The sequence below is a fragment of the Oncorhynchus nerka genome, linkage group LG4, assembly GCF_034236695.1.
Source record: "Oncorhynchus nerka isolate Pitt River linkage group LG4, Oner_Uvic_2.0, whole genome shotgun sequence".
NCBI lineage: Eukaryota > Metazoa > Chordata > Actinopteri > Salmoniformes > Salmonidae > Oncorhynchus > Oncorhynchus nerka.
Window position 1 is genome coordinate 27,404,661 of NC_088399.1, and position 20,535 is coordinate 27,425,195.

The 20,535-nt window shown below is 41.4% G+C and overlaps 1 protein-coding gene and 2 long non-coding RNA genes across 3 annotated transcripts; 2 read left to right on the plus strand and 1 right to left on the minus strand.

The window, feature by feature from the left end:
- Positions 1-416: 416 nt before the first annotated feature.
- Positions 417-9,316, minus strand: LOC115121132 (zinc finger protein RFP-like). Its single transcript, XM_065017413.1, has 3 exons — positions 9,165-9,316; positions 2,812-4,009; positions 417-1,209 (listed from the first exon to the last, which is right to left on the minus strand). Exons 1-3 carry the CDS (start codon positions 9,283-9,285, stop codon positions 768-770), a joined length of 1,761 nt encoding a protein of 586 aa, XP_064873485.1. The 5' UTR covers positions 9,286-9,316; the 3' UTR covers positions 417-767.
- On the plus strand, positions 8,815-15,519 carry LOC115121142 (uncharacterized). The gene is made up of 5 exons (XR_003862280.1): positions 8,815-8,939; positions 13,924-14,009; positions 14,625-14,802; positions 15,117-15,267; positions 15,375-15,519. It is a non-coding gene; the product is annotated as an uncharacterized LOC115121142 (long non-coding RNA).
- A 1,117-nt stretch (positions 15,520-16,636) lies between these two features.
- Positions 16,637-20,269, plus strand: LOC115128874 (uncharacterized). Its single transcript, XR_003863561.2, has 3 exons — positions 16,637-18,835; positions 18,914-18,984; positions 19,181-20,269. It is a non-coding gene; the product is annotated as an uncharacterized LOC115128874 (long non-coding RNA).
- Positions 20,270-20,535: the final 266 nt, after the last annotated feature.

Consider the following 20,535-nt stretch of genomic DNA (forward strand, 5'->3'; position numbering starts at 1 on the left):
TTTCCCAAAATTCCAGAAGGCAAGTCCACCCCTGCAAATAGAAAATGTGTAGAATTTCAAGAAATTTTCTTTAAAAACTGCTAAAATGTTCCCTTCACGCCATGGCATACTGTGTAGAATTTCAGGAAATTGCAAATGTCTCTCTCTGCCAACAAGAGGGGTTTGAACAGTTTGGGGTCGCATGGTGGGGGTTTGTTACTACACCGATAAATGACAATATCCATCTGGACCTTTGTCACCTAGGAAATTTGTGTGACCGGACCTTCTCAAATAGTTTGAGTACCCCTGAGTACCTCTGTCCCTGTTCTCATGGTGTAATATTTTTTCTAGGCTCATATACTCACCTCTGTATTGTGTACATACACTTATTTAGTCTTATATAGTCTTATTGTGATGCTGTCACTAATAGAGACATATTCAGTGGTAGACTATTGGCTTTAATATCCACTATTCACAAAGGGTGTATGCTGCATGAGCGTAATATACACACTTCAGACAGATTATAATTAATACATAACATTTGCCCAACAAATTCAAACACATACATTCTAAACAGCAGGTCACAGTACACACAGCCTATCCCTAGACACTTGCAGTATATATGTACATGTTATACAAAATATCTATGTACTGACATTCTTTATACAGTACGGTTTCTGCAAATGTAACTGCCACTTAGTTATTTGAATTCTGTGATAACAGCATCCAAATCCAAACGTTTACAAACACAAATGTTTATAGCTCACTCAGCAGTGAGGCTTTAAAAGTCAGAGCCTGACAAGAGAGATGATCAGAGGGGCAGAGTTTTTACCATCATTATTTTTGTAAGGGCGGAAGTATGGATAGAGCTTCTCAGTGAAGGTGCAACCAGTGAAAGAGTAGATATGAGACTTGGCCTCTACATCATAAAAGGAGACTTGACCCTCCTCATAATCCACAAATACCCCCACCTTCTGAAGCGTCTCTCTCAGGGAGAGGCAGACAGGAGAAGAGGTATTGGCCTGGTACTGATACCTATTCCTCAGCCACACACTCCAGTATCCATTCTGAGGGCTCAGTGTAATGCAATCCTTCCTGTTGCTGGACTCTCTGGTCACTCCTAAATCCCAATCAGTCTTCCCCTTGACCTGCACCTCATAGTAGAATCTCCCTGAGGAGAAGCCCTTCTTTCCAAGGATACCGGTACATAAGGAAAATCTATTTGGGTTACATTTACATTTACATTTAAGTCATTTAGCAGACGCTCTTATCCAGAGCGACTTACAAATTGGTGCTTTCACCTTATGACATCCAGTGGAACAGCCACTTTACAATAGTGCATCTAGGTCTTTTAAGGGGGGAGGGGGAGAAGGATTACTTTATCCTATCCTAGGTATTCCTTAAAGAGGTGGGGTTTCAGGTGTCTCCGGAAGGTGGTGATTGACTCCGCTGTCCTGGCGTCGTGAGGGAGTTTGTTCCACCATTGGGGGGCCAGAGCAGCGAACAGTTTTGACTGGGCTGAGCGGGAACTGTACTTCCTCAGTGGTAGGGAGGCGAGCAGGCCAGAGGTGGATGAACGCAGTGCCCTTGTTTGGGTGTAGGGCCTGATCAGAGCCTGGAGGTACTGAGGTGCCGTTCCCCTCACAGCTCCGTAGGCAAGCACCATGGTCTTGTAGCGGATGCGAGCTTCAACTGGAAGCCAGTGGAGAGAGCGGAGGAGCGGGGTGACGTGAGAGAACTTGGGAAGGTTGAACACCAGACGGGCTGCGGCGTTCTGGATGAGTTGTAGGGGTTTAATGGCACAGGCAGGGAGCCCAGCCAACAGCGAGTTGCAGTAATCCAGACGGGAGATGACAAGTGCCTGGATTAGGACCTGCGCCGCTTCCTGTGTGAGGCAGGGTCGTACTCTGCGGATGTTGTAGAGCATGAACCTACAGGAACGGGCCACCGCCTTGATGTTATTTGAGAACGACAGGGTGTTGTCCAGGATCACGCCAAGGTTCTTAGCGCTCTGGGACGAGGACACAATGGAGTTGTCAACCGTGATGGCGAGATCATGGAACGGGCAGTCCTTCCCCGGGAGGAAGAGCAGCTCCGTCTTGCCGAGGTTCAGCTTGAGGTGATGATCCGTCATCCACACTGATATGTCTGCCAGACATGCAGAGATGCGATTCGCCACCTGGTCGTCAGAAGGGGGAAAGGAGAAGATTAATTGTGTGTCGTCTGCATAGCAATGATAGGAGAGACCATGTGAGGTTATGACAGAGCCAAGTGACTTGGTGTATAGCGAGAATAGGAGAGGGCCTAGAACAGAGCCCTGGGGGACACCAGTGGTGAGAGCACGTGGTGAGGAGACGGATTCTCGCCACGCCACCTGGTAGGAGCGACCTGTCAGGTAGGACGCAATCCAAGCGTGGGCCGCGCCGGAGATGCCCAACTCGGAGAGGGTGGAGAGGAGGATCTGATGGTTCACAGTATCGAAGGCAGCCGATAGGTCTAGAAGGATGAGAGCAGAGGAGAGAGAGTTAGCTTTAGCAGTGCGGAGCGCCTCCGTGATACAGAGAAGAGCAGTCTCAGTTGAATGACTAGTCTTGAAACCTGACTGATTTGGATCAAGAAGGTCATTCTGAGAGAGATAGCGGGAGAGCTGGCCAAGGACGGCACGTTCAAGAGTTTTGGAGAGAAAAGAAAGAAGGGATACTGGTCTGTAGTTGTTGACATCGGAGGGATCGAGTGTAGGTTTTTTCAGAAGGGGTGCAACTCTCGCTCTCTTGAAGACGGGAGGGACGTAGCCAGCGGTCAGGGATGAGTTGATGAGCGAGGTGAGGTAAGTCAGGGAGATTCTGTCTCCTGTCTACATGTCTCACTTGTTTCCTATCCTCAGACAGGCTGAGACCGGGATGTGCTGTATCAGGGTCCAGAGTCACATCCACTGCATATTGCTGAATTCTCTTAATTTCAGTATCATACATCAACTTCTTCACATCACTCCAGAGTGTCTCCTCCAGCTTAGACATAGCTCCTCTCAGGTTCCCCACACCCAGACTGGTGTGAATACTGATCTCAGACCAGTCCTTGGTGGGAGGTAGGGTGCTGAGGGATGGAGAGCTCTGGAGGAGGTGGAGCTGGTCCTCAGTGTGTAAGAGCTGCTCCAGCTCAGTGCTTCTCTTCTGTAGCTCAGCGATTTCCTGCTGCAGCTCTTTAATGAGCCCGTCAGCCTTCCTCTCTGCTGCTTTCTCCTTCTCCTCAACTACCTCAATGAACTCAGCCTGGCTTTTCTCAATGGAGCGCACCAGAGCAATGAAGACCTGTGCGCTGTCTTCTATCTCTCCCTCTGCGTCTCTCTTGCTGATCTCTACTAAGTGTTTTATATCCTGAACCTTCTGAAGTCGCTCCTGGATCATCTGCTGCACTTCTGCCTCCATCTTCCCCAGCTGAACTTTTCTCTGTCCATACTCTTTCTCTAGAGGGACAGTGTAGTGAGTCTTGTGTTCTGTTTTCATGCACAAGAGACAAACACACGTCTGGTCACTCCTACAGAACAGCTCCAGGGGTTTGTTGTGCTCATTACACATCCTGTCTTCTAGGTTCTCCACAGGGGCAATTAGCTTGTGTCTCTTCAGGGCTGGGGCTATCTGATGCGGCTGCAGATGAGTTTCACAATAAGAGGTCATACACTCCAGGCAGGACTTCAGAGCCTTGAACTTCGTGCCAGTGCAGGCGTCACAGGCCACTTCTCCAGGCGCAGGAGGGCGTTGGTCTGGGCTGCTGGTAGTGTTCACTTGAACTGACTTCCTGAACTGAGCAGCCATCTCAGAAATTAAATTATTGACAAAAAGATCTGTTTTTTTATCAAACACGTTTTTACACATTGGACACTGGCATAGGTCATTTCTTTCCCAGTACTTTCTGATACAGGCCTTACAGAAGTTGTGTCCACATGGAATGGTGACAGGCTCAGTGAACACATCCAGACATATAGAACACAGAAACTGCTCTTCCAACAGGAAACTGCTGGAGGACGCCATATCTAGACAGAGAGAAAAGGTGAAACGATAAAGCATTTAATGGAATGAGTCAGCTCTTGATACTTTGTTGGTCATACAATCATGAGCTTATGTAAAGTGTATTTGAGTGACCTGAAAGGCACTTACTAATACAATGTAACTACTATACTGAACAAAAATATAAAACGCAACGTGTAGGGCTGTGGCGGTCACGAAATGTCATCAGCCGGTGATTGTCAAGCTAATAACTGTGTCTCACAGTAATATACCGTTAATTAACAAACACATTTAACGTCTCCTGGCTTCCACACACAGCCTACAAGCCACTGACGCAGAACTTTAGAACATCTACATTTTAAAAAGTCAAATAAATCCAGGTAATATAGCCTACACCTTCACAAAAATAATGTATTTATTTTAGTCAGGTCTAAAGAAGCATGATATGAAGAAAATGTAGTCTATTTCAGAAGAACAGAATAGCATACTCTGAGTTGTCCTTATGTTAGATCCTGATCTGGCTATGTCAAATGGCTGTGAGCTACACTAGTTCATTTAGCAGACAAGATTTTCTTAGAATTCATTGGCATTATTTTATATTATTTCATAGTATGAAGAATACAATTGAACAAAGCTGAATCAAATAGAAAGGATTTTTTTTTGAGGGAGTGTGCGGCTATTCTGTGTTGAGCGATTAACAAAGAAATAGGTATTCCTATATGCTTAATTTAGAGTTATTAATGTAACTTTAGTTATTCTACAAACATTGGACTGTATGTTTAGATTTTTAATACATTGTAAGGCTGCATGAATCACCTTAGTGTGGCTGTATTGCACTCTAAAAAAATCCATGCCTTTAGCGGACAGTGGCCGTTGTGCCATTCTCCCTGAGTGCTGCACGCTGTGAAGCACCTCTCACTCACACGGTTCTCCATCACATAATTGGGTCTTTCTCACAGGCTACAAGTGAAGACAGACACATCTGGTATGCAACTGCGCGAGTCCTTATCCAATTCCGAGGTGCATATTGAAGGTATTGGAAGAACTGTCCACATTTACTTTTTGTCAGCCAACAAGATGAGTAGGCCTAACAAACAGCAAAAGCACTAGCCTATGTCCATCTACTATACCCCGTAATACAAAAGTTGACATATTCCATTCTGTGAGAGAAAACATGGTCTGGTACAGTTGTGGGATGCGATAGATGCCAAATTAATACAACCACTAGCATAAAAAAGTTTTACTCGATGTGGCTGATGCAACGGATCAAGACATTTAGCTTAAAATGTTGATAAACGATTAGGCTATTTATTCACATTATCAGCACAGCAATGCGCACATGGCAGTTGCCTATAAGAAAACGCCATTATCCAAAGTGACCGCAAAGGCGATTGCATGTAAGGCTTTTATTATAAATGTGCATTTTTATGATGTAATTTCTTCCCCAAATTTGAAACTCACGCGCTGTTTTTATATGCCAGTTAGGCTCTACAACCCTTGTAAAACGGAGTAATGTTCTTAATGTGAAGAAGTTATTGGGACACTTTAGTTGTGATACAAACTAGAGATCGACCGATTAATCGGAATGGCCGATTAATTAGGGCCGATTTCAAGTTTTCATAACAATCGGAAATCGGTATTTTTGGGCGCCGATTAAAAAAGTAATATTTTTTAATTATACCTTTATTTAACTAGGCAAGTCCGTTAAGAACACATTCTTATTTTCAATGACGGCCTAGGAACGGTGGGTTAACTGCCTTGTTCAGGGGCACAACCACAGATTTTCACCTTGTCAGCTCGGGGGATCCAATCTTGCAACCTTACAGTTAACTAGTCCAACACAATAACGACCTGCCTCTCTCTCGTTGCATTCCACAAGGAGACTGCCTGTTACGCGAATGCAGTAAGCCAAGGTAAGTTGCTAGCTAGCATTAAACTTATCTTATAAAAAACAATCAATCATAATCACTAGTTAACTACACATGGTTGATGATATTACTAGATATTATCTAGCGTGTCCTGCGTTGCATATAATCTGACTGAGCATACAAGTTTCTAAGTATCTGACTGAGCGGTGGTAGGCAGAAGCAGGCGCGTAAACATTCATTCAAACAGCACTTTCGTGCGTTTTGCCAGCAGCTCTTCATTGTGCGTCAAGCACTACGCTGTTTATGACTTCAAGCCTATCAACTCCCGAGATGAGGCTGGTGTAACCGAAGTGAAATGGCTAGCTAGTTAGCACGTGCTAATGGCATTTCAAACGTCACTCACTCTGAGCCTTCTAGTAGTTGTTCCCCTTGCTCTGCATGGGTAACGCTGCTTCGATGGTGGCTGTTGTCGTTGTGTTGCTGGTTTGAGCCCAGGGAGGAGCGAGGAGAAGGACGGAAGCTATACTGTTACACTGGCAATACTAAAGTGCCTATAAGAACATCCAATAGTCAAAGGTTAATGAAATACAAATGGTATAGAGGGAAATAGTCCTATAATTCCTATAATAACTACAACCTAAAACTTCTTCTCCAACACTTTGTTTTTGCATTATTTAAACCAAATTGAACATGTTTCATTATTTACTTGAGGCTAAATTGATTTTATTGATGTATTATATTAAGTTAAAATAAGTGTTCATCCAGTATTGTTGTAATTGTCATTATTACAAATAAATAAATAAAAATCGGCCGATTAATCGGTATCGGCTTTTTTGGTCCTCCAATAATCTGTATCGGAGCTGAAAAATCATAATCGGTCGACCTCTAATACAAACCATATCAAAACATATAGGCCTACATGAGGTGTGCAACTATGATTTGAAAAAAAGTCTTGCCTTATGCTGGGCATCATTCACAAGTGATATTATGCAATTCACAAGTGATGGGCTAATATTGTCACCCATCAGACTATTCTTGATTGAATCTTGTCTTTACATATATACTACCATTCAAAATTTTGGGGTCACTTAGAAATTTTTGTTTTTGAAAGAAAATAACGTTTTTTTGTCCATTAAAATAACATCAAATTGATCAGAAATACAGTGTAGACATTTTTATTGCTGTAAATGACTATTGTAGCTGGAAACGGCTGATTTTTCATGGAATATCTAAATAGGCGTACAGAGGCCCATTATCAGCAATCATCACTCCTGTGTTCCAATGGGCATGTTGTGTTAGCTAATCCAAGTTTAAAATTTTAAAAGGCTAAATGATCATCAGAAAACCCTTTTGAAAACTGTTGTTCTGATTAAAGAAGCAATTAAACTGGCCTTCTTTAGACTAGTTGAGTATCTGGAGCATCAGCATTTGTGGGTTCGATTACAGGCTCACAATGGCCAGAAACAAAGACCTTTCTTCTGAAACTTGACAGTCAATTCCTGTTCTGAGAAATGAAGACTATTCCATGCGAGAAATTGCCAAGAAACTGAAGATCTTGTACATCGCTGTGTACTACTCCCTTCACAGAACAGCGCAAACTGGCTCTAACCAGAATAGAAAGAGGAGTGGGAGGCCCCAGTGCACAACTGAGCACGAGGACAAGTACATTAGTGTCGAGTTTGAGAAACAGACACCTCACAAGTCCTCAACTGGCAGCTTCATTAAATAGTACCAGCAAAACTCCAGTCTCAATGTCAACGGTGAAGAGGCGACTCCGGGATGCTGGCCTTCTAGGGAGAGTTCCTCTGTCCAGTCTCAACATCAACAGTGAAGAGGCGACTCCGGGATGCTGGCCTTCTAGGCAGAGTTCCTCTGTCCAGTCTCAACATCAACAGTGAAGAGACGACTCCGGGATGCTGGCCTTCTAGACAGAGTTCCTCTGTGTTCTTTTTCCCATCTTTATCTTTTCTTTTTATTGGCCAGTCTGAGATATGGCTTTTTTGTTGCAACTCTGCCTAGAAGGCCAGCATCCCGGAGTCGCCTCTTCACTGTTGACCTTGAGACTGCACATTAGAGTGGCCTTTTATTGTCCCTAGCACAAGGTGCACCTGTGCAATCATCATGCTGTTTAATCAGCTTCTTGATATACCACACCTGTCAGGTGGATGGATTATCTTGGCAAAGGAGAAATGCTCACTAACAGGGATGTAAACAAATCTGTGCACATTCTTTGGGGGCGAAATATGGTTTTTGTGCGTATGTGTTAAACAAATCAAAATAAATTGTATATTTGATATTCTTCAAAGTAGCCTCCCTTTGCCTTGATTACAGCTTTGAAGAATCACAAATATAAAATATATTTTGATTTATTTAACTCTTTCTTGGTTACTACATGATTCCATGTGTTATTTCATTGTTTTGATGTCTTCACTATTATTATACTATGTAGAAAATAGTAAAAATAAAGAAAAACCCTGGAATGAGTAGGCGTGTCCAAACGTCTGACTGGTACTGTATTTTTGTCCAGTGTATAATCATTTCAACTCTAGAATTCTCAAGGTGGCACTATGATATACTTACTAGCCAATTCTAATACATATTTGACCATATTACACAACTAATAGTCCTTAAATAAATAGAACACAGGTGAAGACAAACACTGTAGGTAATCAGACCTTCATTTGTCCAGGTCAATGTTAACCCAATATTGGACTAATGGACCTTACATGTTCTGTTTAAAGGCGAATTGGCTCTGGGAGCCAAAACAGCTAAATACTCCATCTAAAAGTAAATATATTGAAGTATGGTTCTTGAAACATAATCCCTCTACTTTCATATCACATCAAAATAATTTCATATTACATAAAAATAATTTCATATTACATTAAAATACACAGTTACTGTACAATGTTTTAGCACAGTTGCTGCCAACAGTATTATTTTGTGACAAGTTTGTGGTGTCTGCCCGTTTACACACAGGTGTTCAGAGACGCAGATAGCTAATTAGCACAGGTAGTCCACTCTGTTTTCTGTTAACAAGCACAGTAACATGGAAATATGCCCGTGTGAGAATCCTAACCCTATCAAGGTGTGTATCAATTTAATCTTTTGTTTTCTGAAAATTGTTTCTCGCCAATATTAAAGAAAATGTCCTTAAAAAGCGATGCGCGTTAATGTTCAGAACGAACGTTGTGGCTCTTATCAAAACACTACCCCCTTACAGAAAATGCCTTCGTCCAATGACTCTTATGTGTAATTTAATGGAACTGAGAGTCATGATCAAGGGCTAGGTGAATTAATCGACCTTACTCACCTGTGTATAACTGTGGCTGCTTTCTCTGCTGTTTCTGTCTGTAGTACTGTATCAAACAAGGCCTATAGCATGTAGTTGTTTTAAAAATATTTCTGAAGTGTATGCGAGACTGTCCTAACATATACAATACACACTCCGTCTCTCCAGTTAAGTTTCACTTCAGCATGACTTTAACATGCTCCTCCCCAATTTTTACTGTTATGAGATTTTGCTGCACTTCCTGGTAGACTTAACCCTTTACATGGCCTAACTCTTTCTGGCAAACTGATATAACTGATGTTTATTTTTAATTTTTAAACAATCTTAAAAATATTCTGGGGATGAGCATGCATGTCTTCAACATGTACCCGTTGTTCCTCTTTAGTGCATTTAACTATATGAATTGATACAATTCCAAGTCTGGATGGTTAAAACCACCCTCTGTCTTTAGAAGATGTAAAACTTTCATTTTTATTTTATGAGTTGTATTTGCCCATAGAACATTTGTTATGACCGTGTATTCTTTTTTAAAGAATGTCTTCAGTCGGGTAATTGGTATTACCAAGAGTAAACCTAAAAACGTGGGGAGCCATACCATTCTGAATAGGTTTATTCTACCAGTAAAATGTATGGGAATATTGCTCCTTTGAATTAGATCTGCTTTCTTGAATAGCTTTTCTTACTTTGAGAGAAAAAGGAGTAGCCTTTTTTATTGCTGTGTCTATCAATATTATCAAATGTATGATTTAGTTGTCCTGCTAAGATAATATACTGAACAAAAATAGAAACACAACATGCAACAATTTCAAAGATTTTACTGAGCTACAGTTCATATAAGGAAATCAATCAATTGAAACAAATTAATTAGACCCTAATCTCAGTGGTGTACAGTATTTAATGAAAAATACTTTAAAGTACTACTTAAGTAGCTTTTTTTGGTATCTGTACTTCACTTTTTACTTTACTATTTATATTTTGACAACTTTTACTTTACTACGTTCTTAAAGAAAATAATGTACTTTTTATTTTCCCTGTCACCCAAAAGTACTCGTTACATTTTGAATGCTTAGCAGGAAAAGAACATTTTCAAATTCATGCTAGTATCAAGAGAAGATCTCTTTTCATCCCTACTGCCTCACTAAAAACACATGCTTTGTTTTTAAATAATGTCTGAGTGTTGGAGAGTGCCCCTGGCTATCCCTAAATAAAATAAAGTGGTGGCATCTGGTTTGCTTAATATAAAGAATTTTAAATGATTAATACCTTTACTTTTGATACTTAAGTATATTTTAGCAATTACATTAACTTTTTATACTTACAGTTGAAGTCGGAAGTTTACATTAAAACTAGTTTTTCAACCACTCCACACATTTCTTGTGAACAAACTATAGTTTTAGCAAGTCGGTTAGGACATCTACTTTGTGCATGACACAAGTAATTGTTCTAACAAAACCTACGATAAAAAATTACAGACCTCTACATGCTTTGTAAGTAGGAAAAACTGCTAAATCGGCAGTGAATCAAATAGTTGTTCTCCCCACTGTATGCTTGGGGCCATTGTCCATTTGGGAGACACATTTGCGACCAAGCTTTAACTTCCTGACTGATGTCTTGATGTTGCTTCAATATATCCACATACTTTTCCTACCTCATGATGACATCTATTTTATGAAGTGCACCAGTCCATCCTGCAGCAAAGCACCCCCACAACATGATGCTGCCACCCATATGCTTCACGGTTGGGATGGTGTTTTTCGGCTTGCAAGCCTCCCCCTTTTTCCTCCAAACACAACGATGGTCATTATGGCCAAACAGTTCTATTTTTGTATCATCATACCAGAAGACATTTCTCCAAAAAGTATGATCTTTGTCCCCATGTGCAGTTGCAAACCGTAGTCTGGCTTTTTTATGGCGGTTTTGGAGCAGTGGCTTCTTCCTTGCTGAGCGGCCTTTCAGGTTATGTCAATATAGGACTCGTTTTACTATGGCTATAGATACTTTTGTACCTGTTTCCTCCAGAATCTTCACAAGGTCCTTTGCAGTTGTTCTGGGATTGATTTGCACTTTTCGCACCAAAGTACGTTCATCTCTAGGAGACAGAATGCGTCTCCTTCCTGAGCGGTATGACGGCTGCGTGGTCCCATGGTGTTTATACTTGCGTACTATTGTTTGTACAGATGAATGTGGTGCCTTCAGGCATTTGGAAATTGCTCCCAAGGATGAACCAGACTTGTGGAGGTCTACAATTTTTTTCTGAGGTCTTGATTGATTTCTTTAGATTTTTCCCAAGATGTCAAGCAAAGAGGCACTGAGTTTAAAGGTCAGCCTTGAAATACACCCACAGGTACACCTCCAATTGACTCAAATGATGTCAATTAGCCAAGCTGTTTAAAGGCACAGTCAACTTAGTGTATTTAACTTCTGGCCCACTGGAAATGTGATACAGTGAATTATAAGTTAAATAATCTGTCTGTAAACAATTGTTAGAAAAATTACTTGTGTCATGCACAGAGTAGATGTCCTAACTAACTTGCCAAAACTATAGTGTGTTAACAAGAAATTGGTGGAGTGGTTGAAAAACTAGTTTTAAAGACTCCAACCTAAGTGAATGTAAACTTCCGACTTCAACTGTACATACTTGAAATCATTGGCCACTAATACATGGATTACTAGTCACTTTAAGAAAGCCACTTTAATAATGTTTACATATATTGCATTTCTCATATGTATGTACTGTATTTTATACCTTCTATTGCATCATGCCTATGCTGCTCGGTCATTGCTCATCCATATATTTATATGTATATATTTTTATTCCATTCCATTACGTAGATTTGTGTGTATTATGTAGCTCTTGTAGAATTTTTAGATTTCTTGTTAGATATTGCTGCACTGTCGGAACTAGAGGCACAAGCATTTCACGACACTCGCAAAAACATCTGCTAACTATGTGTATGTGACCAATACAATCTGATTTGATTTAGGGCACACCGCCTCAGTGCTAACAGTATAACTCTGGTTCATAGGCACATGATTACTGCATACAATAGCTGTAGGATCAGCAGAGGCATCCAGGGCAGTTAGAGGGACATACATTAGGTTACTTACATTGTGTCTACCAAAGCCCCTGGTATAATGTACATTTGCAGAAGAATTATGACAACTCAAGGTGATACAATGGTAGGTCATTAACTGAGCTAGGATTGAGTCAGTGATAAATCATTGTCTCAACGCAGCCTTATAAGGCTGTGAAAGGAGCCAGGAACCCAAATTATTCGGATTGATCCCATCCTCCTTATAAATGGTGTTTTGTTTATAAAAGGTATTGAAATTGTCAACAAAATGTACACCCATTGAGCTGCTATAACGATGTAGCCAGTTCTGAAAGTATGCAGGCCATGGAAGAACTGGGGCATTTTCATCTACCAGGAATTGTATACAGATCCATGCGACATAGGGCCATGCATTATCATGCTGAAACATGAGTTGATGGCGGATGAATGGCATGACAATGGGCCTCACGATCTCGTCATTGTATCTCTGTGCATTCAAATTGCCATCGATGAAATGGTGCATAAGAACAGCCCTTAGCTGTCCACCCTCCGCTATAAATCTTATTTGTCTTGTCTTTTCACTGTCCATTGGCATCGGCTACTTATATTGTTTTTTCAAAGAGAAGAACAGTTATTTGACTAAAGTTGAGTATAGATTGTATTGGGGGGAGGGAGGAAAGGCTATTGTCTCAACTTATGATAAGCTGGTCACAGGCATCACTTTATGTAGCCTAGTGCGCTCATTGTTATTTCCTACATTGACCTCTTCTCAAAGCAGGGAGCTCTCCTCTTTCAACTGGGAAGGTTTCTGGGGAGGTTTCTTGTAGCTTGATTAGGGCTTAATTGGCGCTTGTGAATTCCATCCTTTTCGTTCCCTTCCATACCCACAGCATTGCCAAGAAGCAGAGTTGAGATTTGATTCATTTTCCCTCCAGTGACTGTCTGATTGGAATGTAATGCTTACGTTTTTTTCTCAACCTAGCAAACAGGTTCTGGACGAATCAAATGGACAGGCTGTTGATTTTGACCTCCTTTCCCCCCTGTGCCTTCAGAATGTTGTTCAGATGTCTGAGATATGGCCTTTTCTTTGCAACTCTGCCTAGAAGGCCAGCGTCCCTGGGTTGCCTCTTCACCGTTGACGTTGAGACTGGTGTTTTGCGGGTACTATTTAATGAAGCTGCCAGTTGAGGACTTGTGAGGCCGTCTGTTCGCATGGAATAGCCTTTATTTCTCAGAACAAGAATAGACTGATGAGTTTCAGAAGAAAGTCTTTGTTTCAAAGCCATTTTGAGCCTGTAATCGATCCCACAAATGCTGATGCTCCAGATACTCAACTAGTCTAAAGAAGCCCCGTTTTATTGCTTCTTTAATCAGAACAACAGTTTTTAGCTGTGCTAACATAATTGCAAAAGGGTTTTCTAATGATCAGTTAGCCTTTTAAAATTATAAACTTGGATTAGCTAACACAACATGCCATTAGAACACAGGAGTGATGATTGCTGATAAAGGGTATGCCTATGTAGATATTCCATAAAAAATAAGATATTTCCAGCTACAATAGTTATTTACAACATTAACAACGTCTATACTGTATTTCGGATAAATTTGATGTTATTTTAATGGACAAAAAACTTTTGACCGGTGATATAGTTCCACAGCTTGAAGATGACCATGCAAGGGTATTTAGCATTCTCCTGTTTCATGCCAATCCCATGGCATCGTTCCAGGTCCTTTGGTGCTGTATCCATGTGAAGTTCCTCTGATATCAGCTTGACCACGTAGCTGTAAATGTCCCCTTTTCCCTCGTCTTCGGGTAAGGACAATTTCTCATGTTGTTTCGTCTCTGTTTTCTTGCTGGTCCAATTCATATTCTAAAGTTTGCAACTTTGTTTCCAGAAGACACATTTTGTTTTCTTGTTCATTCATACGCAAATATTTGCTAGATATAAAATATTTGTAACATTCCCAAATTCCAAGAGAATTATGAATATCGTGATATTCAACTCTTCTCTGAAGATAGTATCCCTTCGCCATGTGATGAGGCTGGTGGCAGTAGTTTGGTCCCTCTGCTGGCCTCCTCTGAGCTCAACCTAGTGCTTCCCTCTGACTCCTTCACACACAGACACCACTTTGTTCGGGCCTCTACTGATTATTCTACTGATTTAACCTTTCATTTATACCAGAAGAATATCTTGAGGTTGAGAACTTATTTTTTGAGAGAGACCTGGCAAGAAACTGATGATAGTTTCTGCTTGCTAGACATAGGATGAGAGTTAGAATGGGAGATGTACCCTGATGTGGCCACTCTATTATGAGACTGAGGACAAAACTTGCTGATTGCTACAACATTGAAAATATATAATTGGTTGTGAATATTGATGTGTTATTAATCACTGTTAATATAGCTTTCTTGTCCTGTATCTCTCAGATAGTGATTCACGCTGGCTCTGAGGCGGAGGGTAATGAAAGGGAGAGGAGAGGAAAATAAAAATGTGAGGAGAAGAAAATGAGAAGTAGGGATATTCAGCAGGTTTACCTACCTTCTCCAAACACACTGGCTTTACCAGCTCTTACCCACTAGGTGGCACCACATCAACAGGTAACAGGTAAGGGTCACTGGCTTGCCTCACAAATGACACCCTATTATTCCCCTTATAGTGCACTTTAAAGTAGATTATGCTAATTTAGGATTATTATGAGATTATTGTAAGACATTACAAGGGTACCATAGGTGCTCATGACAAGTCTTACGTTACTGCATTATAATGCATATTTTGGCTGTACTGCTACAATACTTAGACAGCAAATGAGGGATGCTTAAACTGGTGTGTATCTGTCATTAAAGTTTAATCGACTTAGTAAAAGAGTTGTAGTGAAAATGTTCTCTCCTGGCTTGTTGTTTGGTGTCCGTTGGTGACAGAGAGTTCCGAGGACAGTCTCTGCTTGCAACACGGGTCCTTGTGACTCTGGGAGAGTCAAGGTCAGTCGTCTCCACAGCAACCTGAGGATAACAGGGACGACCCGCCCTTCTGTAGCCTGTCCTGGTGGAATGCCACCGCCCCCTCTCTCAGGTACACTGTGACATCACCTCTATACACTTTTCCTTTGGCTGCATTCTATCTAATCTCTCACTCTTTCTCTATTCTTATTTGTGTGTCTCTCTTTTACTCTGAATCAGCTGGCTGTCAGTCAAGCGGGGTTCAGCAGGTTTGGCCAATCAGCACAGCCAATTCGGAACTCCTCCCACAACAACAGGATGCACACCTCTTCCCCACAAATACACACCATCAAAACAGTGAAGTAAACACACACACATGCATGCATGTACATAGCTCTGTACACAGGTTATGTAGCCTACACTATGCACCTCACACACAAACAAAACTACTGCTATAAACAACACAACAACGGCTTGGCATTTTGATAACTCTCAGTTATCAGGAGTGTATTTGTAGTGTATAACTAGAAGTACATTTTTGTATTCAATGAATAATTTCCATCGCTATCGGGAAACCGGACCCTGACCCAGATCACCGGCTCAACATCTTCCTCTTCCTATAGCGGATTGCCGGGACCATTTTACATTATTAAACCATGTTGTGGGCTGTTCGGCATTTGTTTACACTTTGTTCAGTCATGTTACCTCATTGTCTAGCTAGCTAACAACCTGGTAAGTTTACCAATATATTTAAAAAATCTGGGGACACAGAAAGAAAGGAAAAGCTGCTTCTTCTTTTTCTTCTATGGTACTATGGCGGTCTGCAAACAATCATTATAGGTGCATGCCACCACCTACTGTACAGGTGGGAAACTATATATATATAAAAAAAAAAAAATTTAGGAATGGGGGGGACGTCATCATCCAAAATACAAAAACAAATAGACATTAAAAAACCCATCCCACTCCTTCAGTCACAGTCCAATTCAAGTCACATCCCTACATAGGGCAGAACATCCTTTGACAGGATTTCTTGCACTGCCTCGGCTGTAAACTCACTGAGTCCCAAAATGCGTTCTGCTGCACTCACTATGAATCCATTTTTCTATGATTTCTTCTCCGTTTGTGCTGTGCCGTTTATGGCCATTGCAACAAATGCTACATAGTCTATATTTTTAACATACCAGGATCCCTCAGCTGCCGAGGGAACAGTCACTGGTGTAGGCTCTACTACCATTACTTCTGGTGTAGGCTCTACTACCATTACTTCTGGGGTAGGCTCTACTACCATTACTTCTGGTGTAGGCTCTACTACCATTACTTCTGGTGTAGGCTCTACTACCATTACTTCTGGTGTAGGCTCTACTACCATTACTTCTGGTGTAGGCTCTACTACCATTACTTCTGGTGTAGGCTCTACTACCATTACTTCTGGTGTAGGCTCTACTACCATTACTTCTGGTGTAGGCTCTACTACCATTACTTCTGGTGTAGGCTCTACTACCATTACTTCTTCAGCTCTTCTCACAGCCTTCAGGTAGGAGACACGCTGACAGCCCTTACTCTTGTCACTTCTGTCTCCTTCATCCTAACAGGGCAATCTGGATATTCGGCGGGTGTTCATCACCACAATTACATTATCTAACCTCCCCTTGCATTCAATACTCTTCACGTCTACATACACTTGACATATGTCCAAATCTTTTGCATTTATGGCACTGAAGGGGTTTGCACGAAGGTTCTTACAGGTTCTCATTTAGCCTAACTTTACATGAGAAGGGAGAGACTTCATCAAAGAACAAAAGTATGTATGAAGTTAATTTCTTCACTTCATCTACCTGAAGGGTCAGTCTACGTGCACTGTCCACTTCACTTACTTCCTCAGGTATTACATCTGCACATATTTTATGCGCCACCCTTGATCAGGATTCAGTTCTATTACATTACACTTGTCATTGGACAAAGGCATCTTCGCTTGTGGTATGGTTTCGGAAGCATAAGGACCTTATCTTTCATGTCAGTGAGAAATACTGTAGTTTTCAAAAAACAAAAGGTTAAATTGATACACACCTTGATTGGATAAGGGTTCTCAAACGGCCATATTTCCATGTTACAGTGCTTGTTTATGGAAGACAGAGTGGACTACCTGTGCTAATTAGCTAGCTGCGTCTATACAAATACCTGTGTGTAAATGGAAGACAGACACCACAAACATATTGTCTCTAACAAATACTGATAGGCACTCTGATTTGAAGATCCATACACAAAACATTTCACTCATATCTTCTTGAGGCCCACTCCGCTCCGCAGCCCACTTCTTGTGACCCTCACTGATGGCACTTCACCCAACACCTCCATGACATTAATCGAGACTTCAAAAGGTTCTCCTAGGTTACATTGGTCCTAAACCCTCACTCCGACTAAAAACGAGTTTGCTATTTTACACCACAACTTTACTTCTCGTTTCCTTTCTTTTTGGCCATTGTAACCCACTCATTATCACTCTTCGGGTTCTCATCTTCACCCTACTCGCCAGCAGCTTCAAACAATACATCCATTTCCACCATCTTCGAAAAACCTTCCTTGGACATCACCTGCTGCATGGTGGGATAGAGGAGCATCCTCTTCAGGAGATCAATGACCATAGCATAAATGAGAGTACAGGTTTTGAAATAAATACTTCAACTATAAATTCATCAGAACTGTGCTGGGTCGAGATTATAACAGTACATGACCATTAAGGACAGATTGATCTCCAAGATGTTCATACGTTCATAAATGACCAGCAGGGTCAAATAATAATCACAGTGGTTGTAGAGGGTGCAACAGGAGTAAATGTCACTTGGCTTTTCATAGCCGGGCATTCAGGGTTAAAATAGCAGGTGCGGTAGAGAGAGAGTGTTGAAAAAAGCAGGTCTGGGACAACACATACCCTATGCATCCACACACTCATTCTCTCCCACCATCCTACACATATTCATCATCCCTCACCCTGTCATTCATATACACAAACGCACACATCCACACACATGCACAATCATAGAACAGTTATTGACAAACATGCTATATTTATTCCTTTGTCAATTTCACTGTCCATTGGCATCGGCTACTTCTATCGTTATTTCATAGAGAAGAACAGTTATTTGAGTAAAGTTGAGTATAGATTGTATTGGGGGGAGGCGGAAAAGGATATTGTCTCAACTTATGATAAGCTGGTCTCAGGCATCACTGAGCCTAGTGCGCTCATCGATATTTCCTACTTTGACCTCTTCTTAAAGCAGGGGGCTCTCCTCCTTCAACTAGGAAGGTTTCTGGTGAGGTGTCTTGTAGCTTGATTAGGGCTTCATCTGCGATTGTGAATTCCATCCTTTTCATTCCCTTCCATACCACCATACCTACAGCATTGCCAGGAAGCAGAGTTGAGATTTGATTCATTTTTCCTACAGTGACTGATTGGAATGTAATGCTTTCTTTTTTTCTTGTTTCTCACTTCAGTCACTTCACAGATGGTGTTAAAGCACTCCGTACCAGTGATAGTGGTTCAAAGCCACTGCTCCTGTGTTGCAGGAAGTGCTTTGTGCAATCATCTGGTGGCCCTTCTTTATCAGACAGCGCACTACTCTCAACTAAACATTCCTGCTGCACCACCAGTTCACAGCTGCACAGACACAGAACAGTGTTGGCACAAGCCAAGAACACTTGTGAGTCTATCAATATCCATTTAAAAAATGCACCTGAAAAATATTCAGCCTATGTAACAGTAAATCCTTGTTAATTAGGGTGTGAAACCAGGTCTGGTTGATGAGATAGAGTTCCGTAAACCTACTAACTCTTGTGCTGATGGAATAAGGTAAGTTGGAGGTTCCTAGAATGGAAACAGTTTAGAAAACCTTTTCTTGTGATTGTATCCAGATGATAATGACAAATGTTTGGGACAAAGACTGGTGGTAAATATATAATCTATAAATCTGTATATTTTAATTCATTTTATTTGAACTTTCGGGCTTGTGCTGTTTCTGATGTTAAGGTTTTAAAATGTTTTGCAGAAGTTCTCTCTACAAAGCACTCAATGGATAAATGCCTGACATGGACCTTCTCCTCGTCTCAGAAACGTATGCCAACTTTTCTCCACTTACTGCCCCTCTTGTGACAACACTGGAAATGTCAGCTGACGTGCCCCTGGTTGAGTCCGCCTTTGGGCCAGTGCAAGCCGGCAGTGTTCTGTCCTATCAGCTTCCACAGCCAAAGACCCGTGAAATTGTGAAGATTGCCGATGCCACTTCTCCACCAATACTTCCATTAGATGGCTACAGGCTTCAGGCTTCCCAGTGTGCTTACGTCCTTAGCCATCAGGTGCAGTTCCACCTCAAGGCATTAGAGACAACCTACGAGATGTCACACAAAGTCGAGGTTGCTACAAGGGAGCAGAGCAGCAGCCCGGAATGGCATCAGTTCAGGAAAATGAGAATAACATCCTCTCGTTTCCGAGAGGTTTGCCATGTCCGGGGAGAGACCTCAGCTGACCACATGTCCGAGGGATCTGGTATGCAGACCATGGAGATGAAGATACAGAATGGAGAGATGAAGATAAAGAGATCTCATGCTTACTACTGGCAGGTGCAAGGTCAAATCCTTCTCACAGGTTGTAGCTGGTGTGACTTTGTCATCTGTGCACAGGAGGACGTCCTAGTTGAAAGGATATATAAAGATCTACAGGTTTCAAAAACTATAAGAGAGAAGGTTGACCCCTTTTATTTTTACCATTACTTGCTGAAGTGTCTATCTCGCACCTGAATGGATCCCCTGCATGGGTGCCAAGTTTAGTGGTTTTATGAAAAATAAATATTGATGTTCTTGTGAAGAAATCTACAGTAGAATAGATGTTTTAAAAAAAAAATGTATTTCAGCAAATGTTCAACAGTTCAGTTAATCAATTACACATCTCTAACATTGTATTCTATCTTGCATTCTGGCTATTCTGTGTTTACTTGATTTCTTTCCCCCACCCCTGTTACTCATTGCCTAATTAAAGCCAATACAAGCTCCACACAAATGATTGATACATGTCGTAGATTAAATAAATTATTATTTTGCTGCTAGCAAATAAACACATGTACATTTACACTGGCTTGGCCCATGCTCTGGACCGGATCAGAGATGGCACAGTCCATAGGCAGCTCACCTTGTTCTTCATCCCCGTCAGTCAGAGCAGGAGGTTTCAGTCTTCTTCCCCAAACACCAGATCTCTTTTGAATGTGCCAGTTCCACGCGAAGACAGTAGGAACACCTCTTTTTAGGTATTGTCGCCCCCCTAATTTTCCCTCAACAAACTCACCTTTGACTAAATGTGTACTACATACCTTTGTGTGTTTGGTGACAGCAAAGTTGTCACGACGTACTG

Coding starts and splice junctions, on each gene's coding strand:
- LOC115121132 (XM_065017413.1), bottom strand. CDS start 9,285: ATGTTAGGACAGTCTCGCATACACTTCAGAAATATTTTTAAAACAACT. Junction 4,010..9,164: donor GCAGCCACAGTTATACACAG/GTGAGTAAGGTC, acceptor CTCTCTGTCTAG/ATATGGCGTCCTCCAGCAGT. Junction 1,210..2,811: donor AGGAGACAGAATCTCCCTGA/CTTACCTCACCT, acceptor TAAATGTAAATG/TAACCCAAATAGATTTTCCT.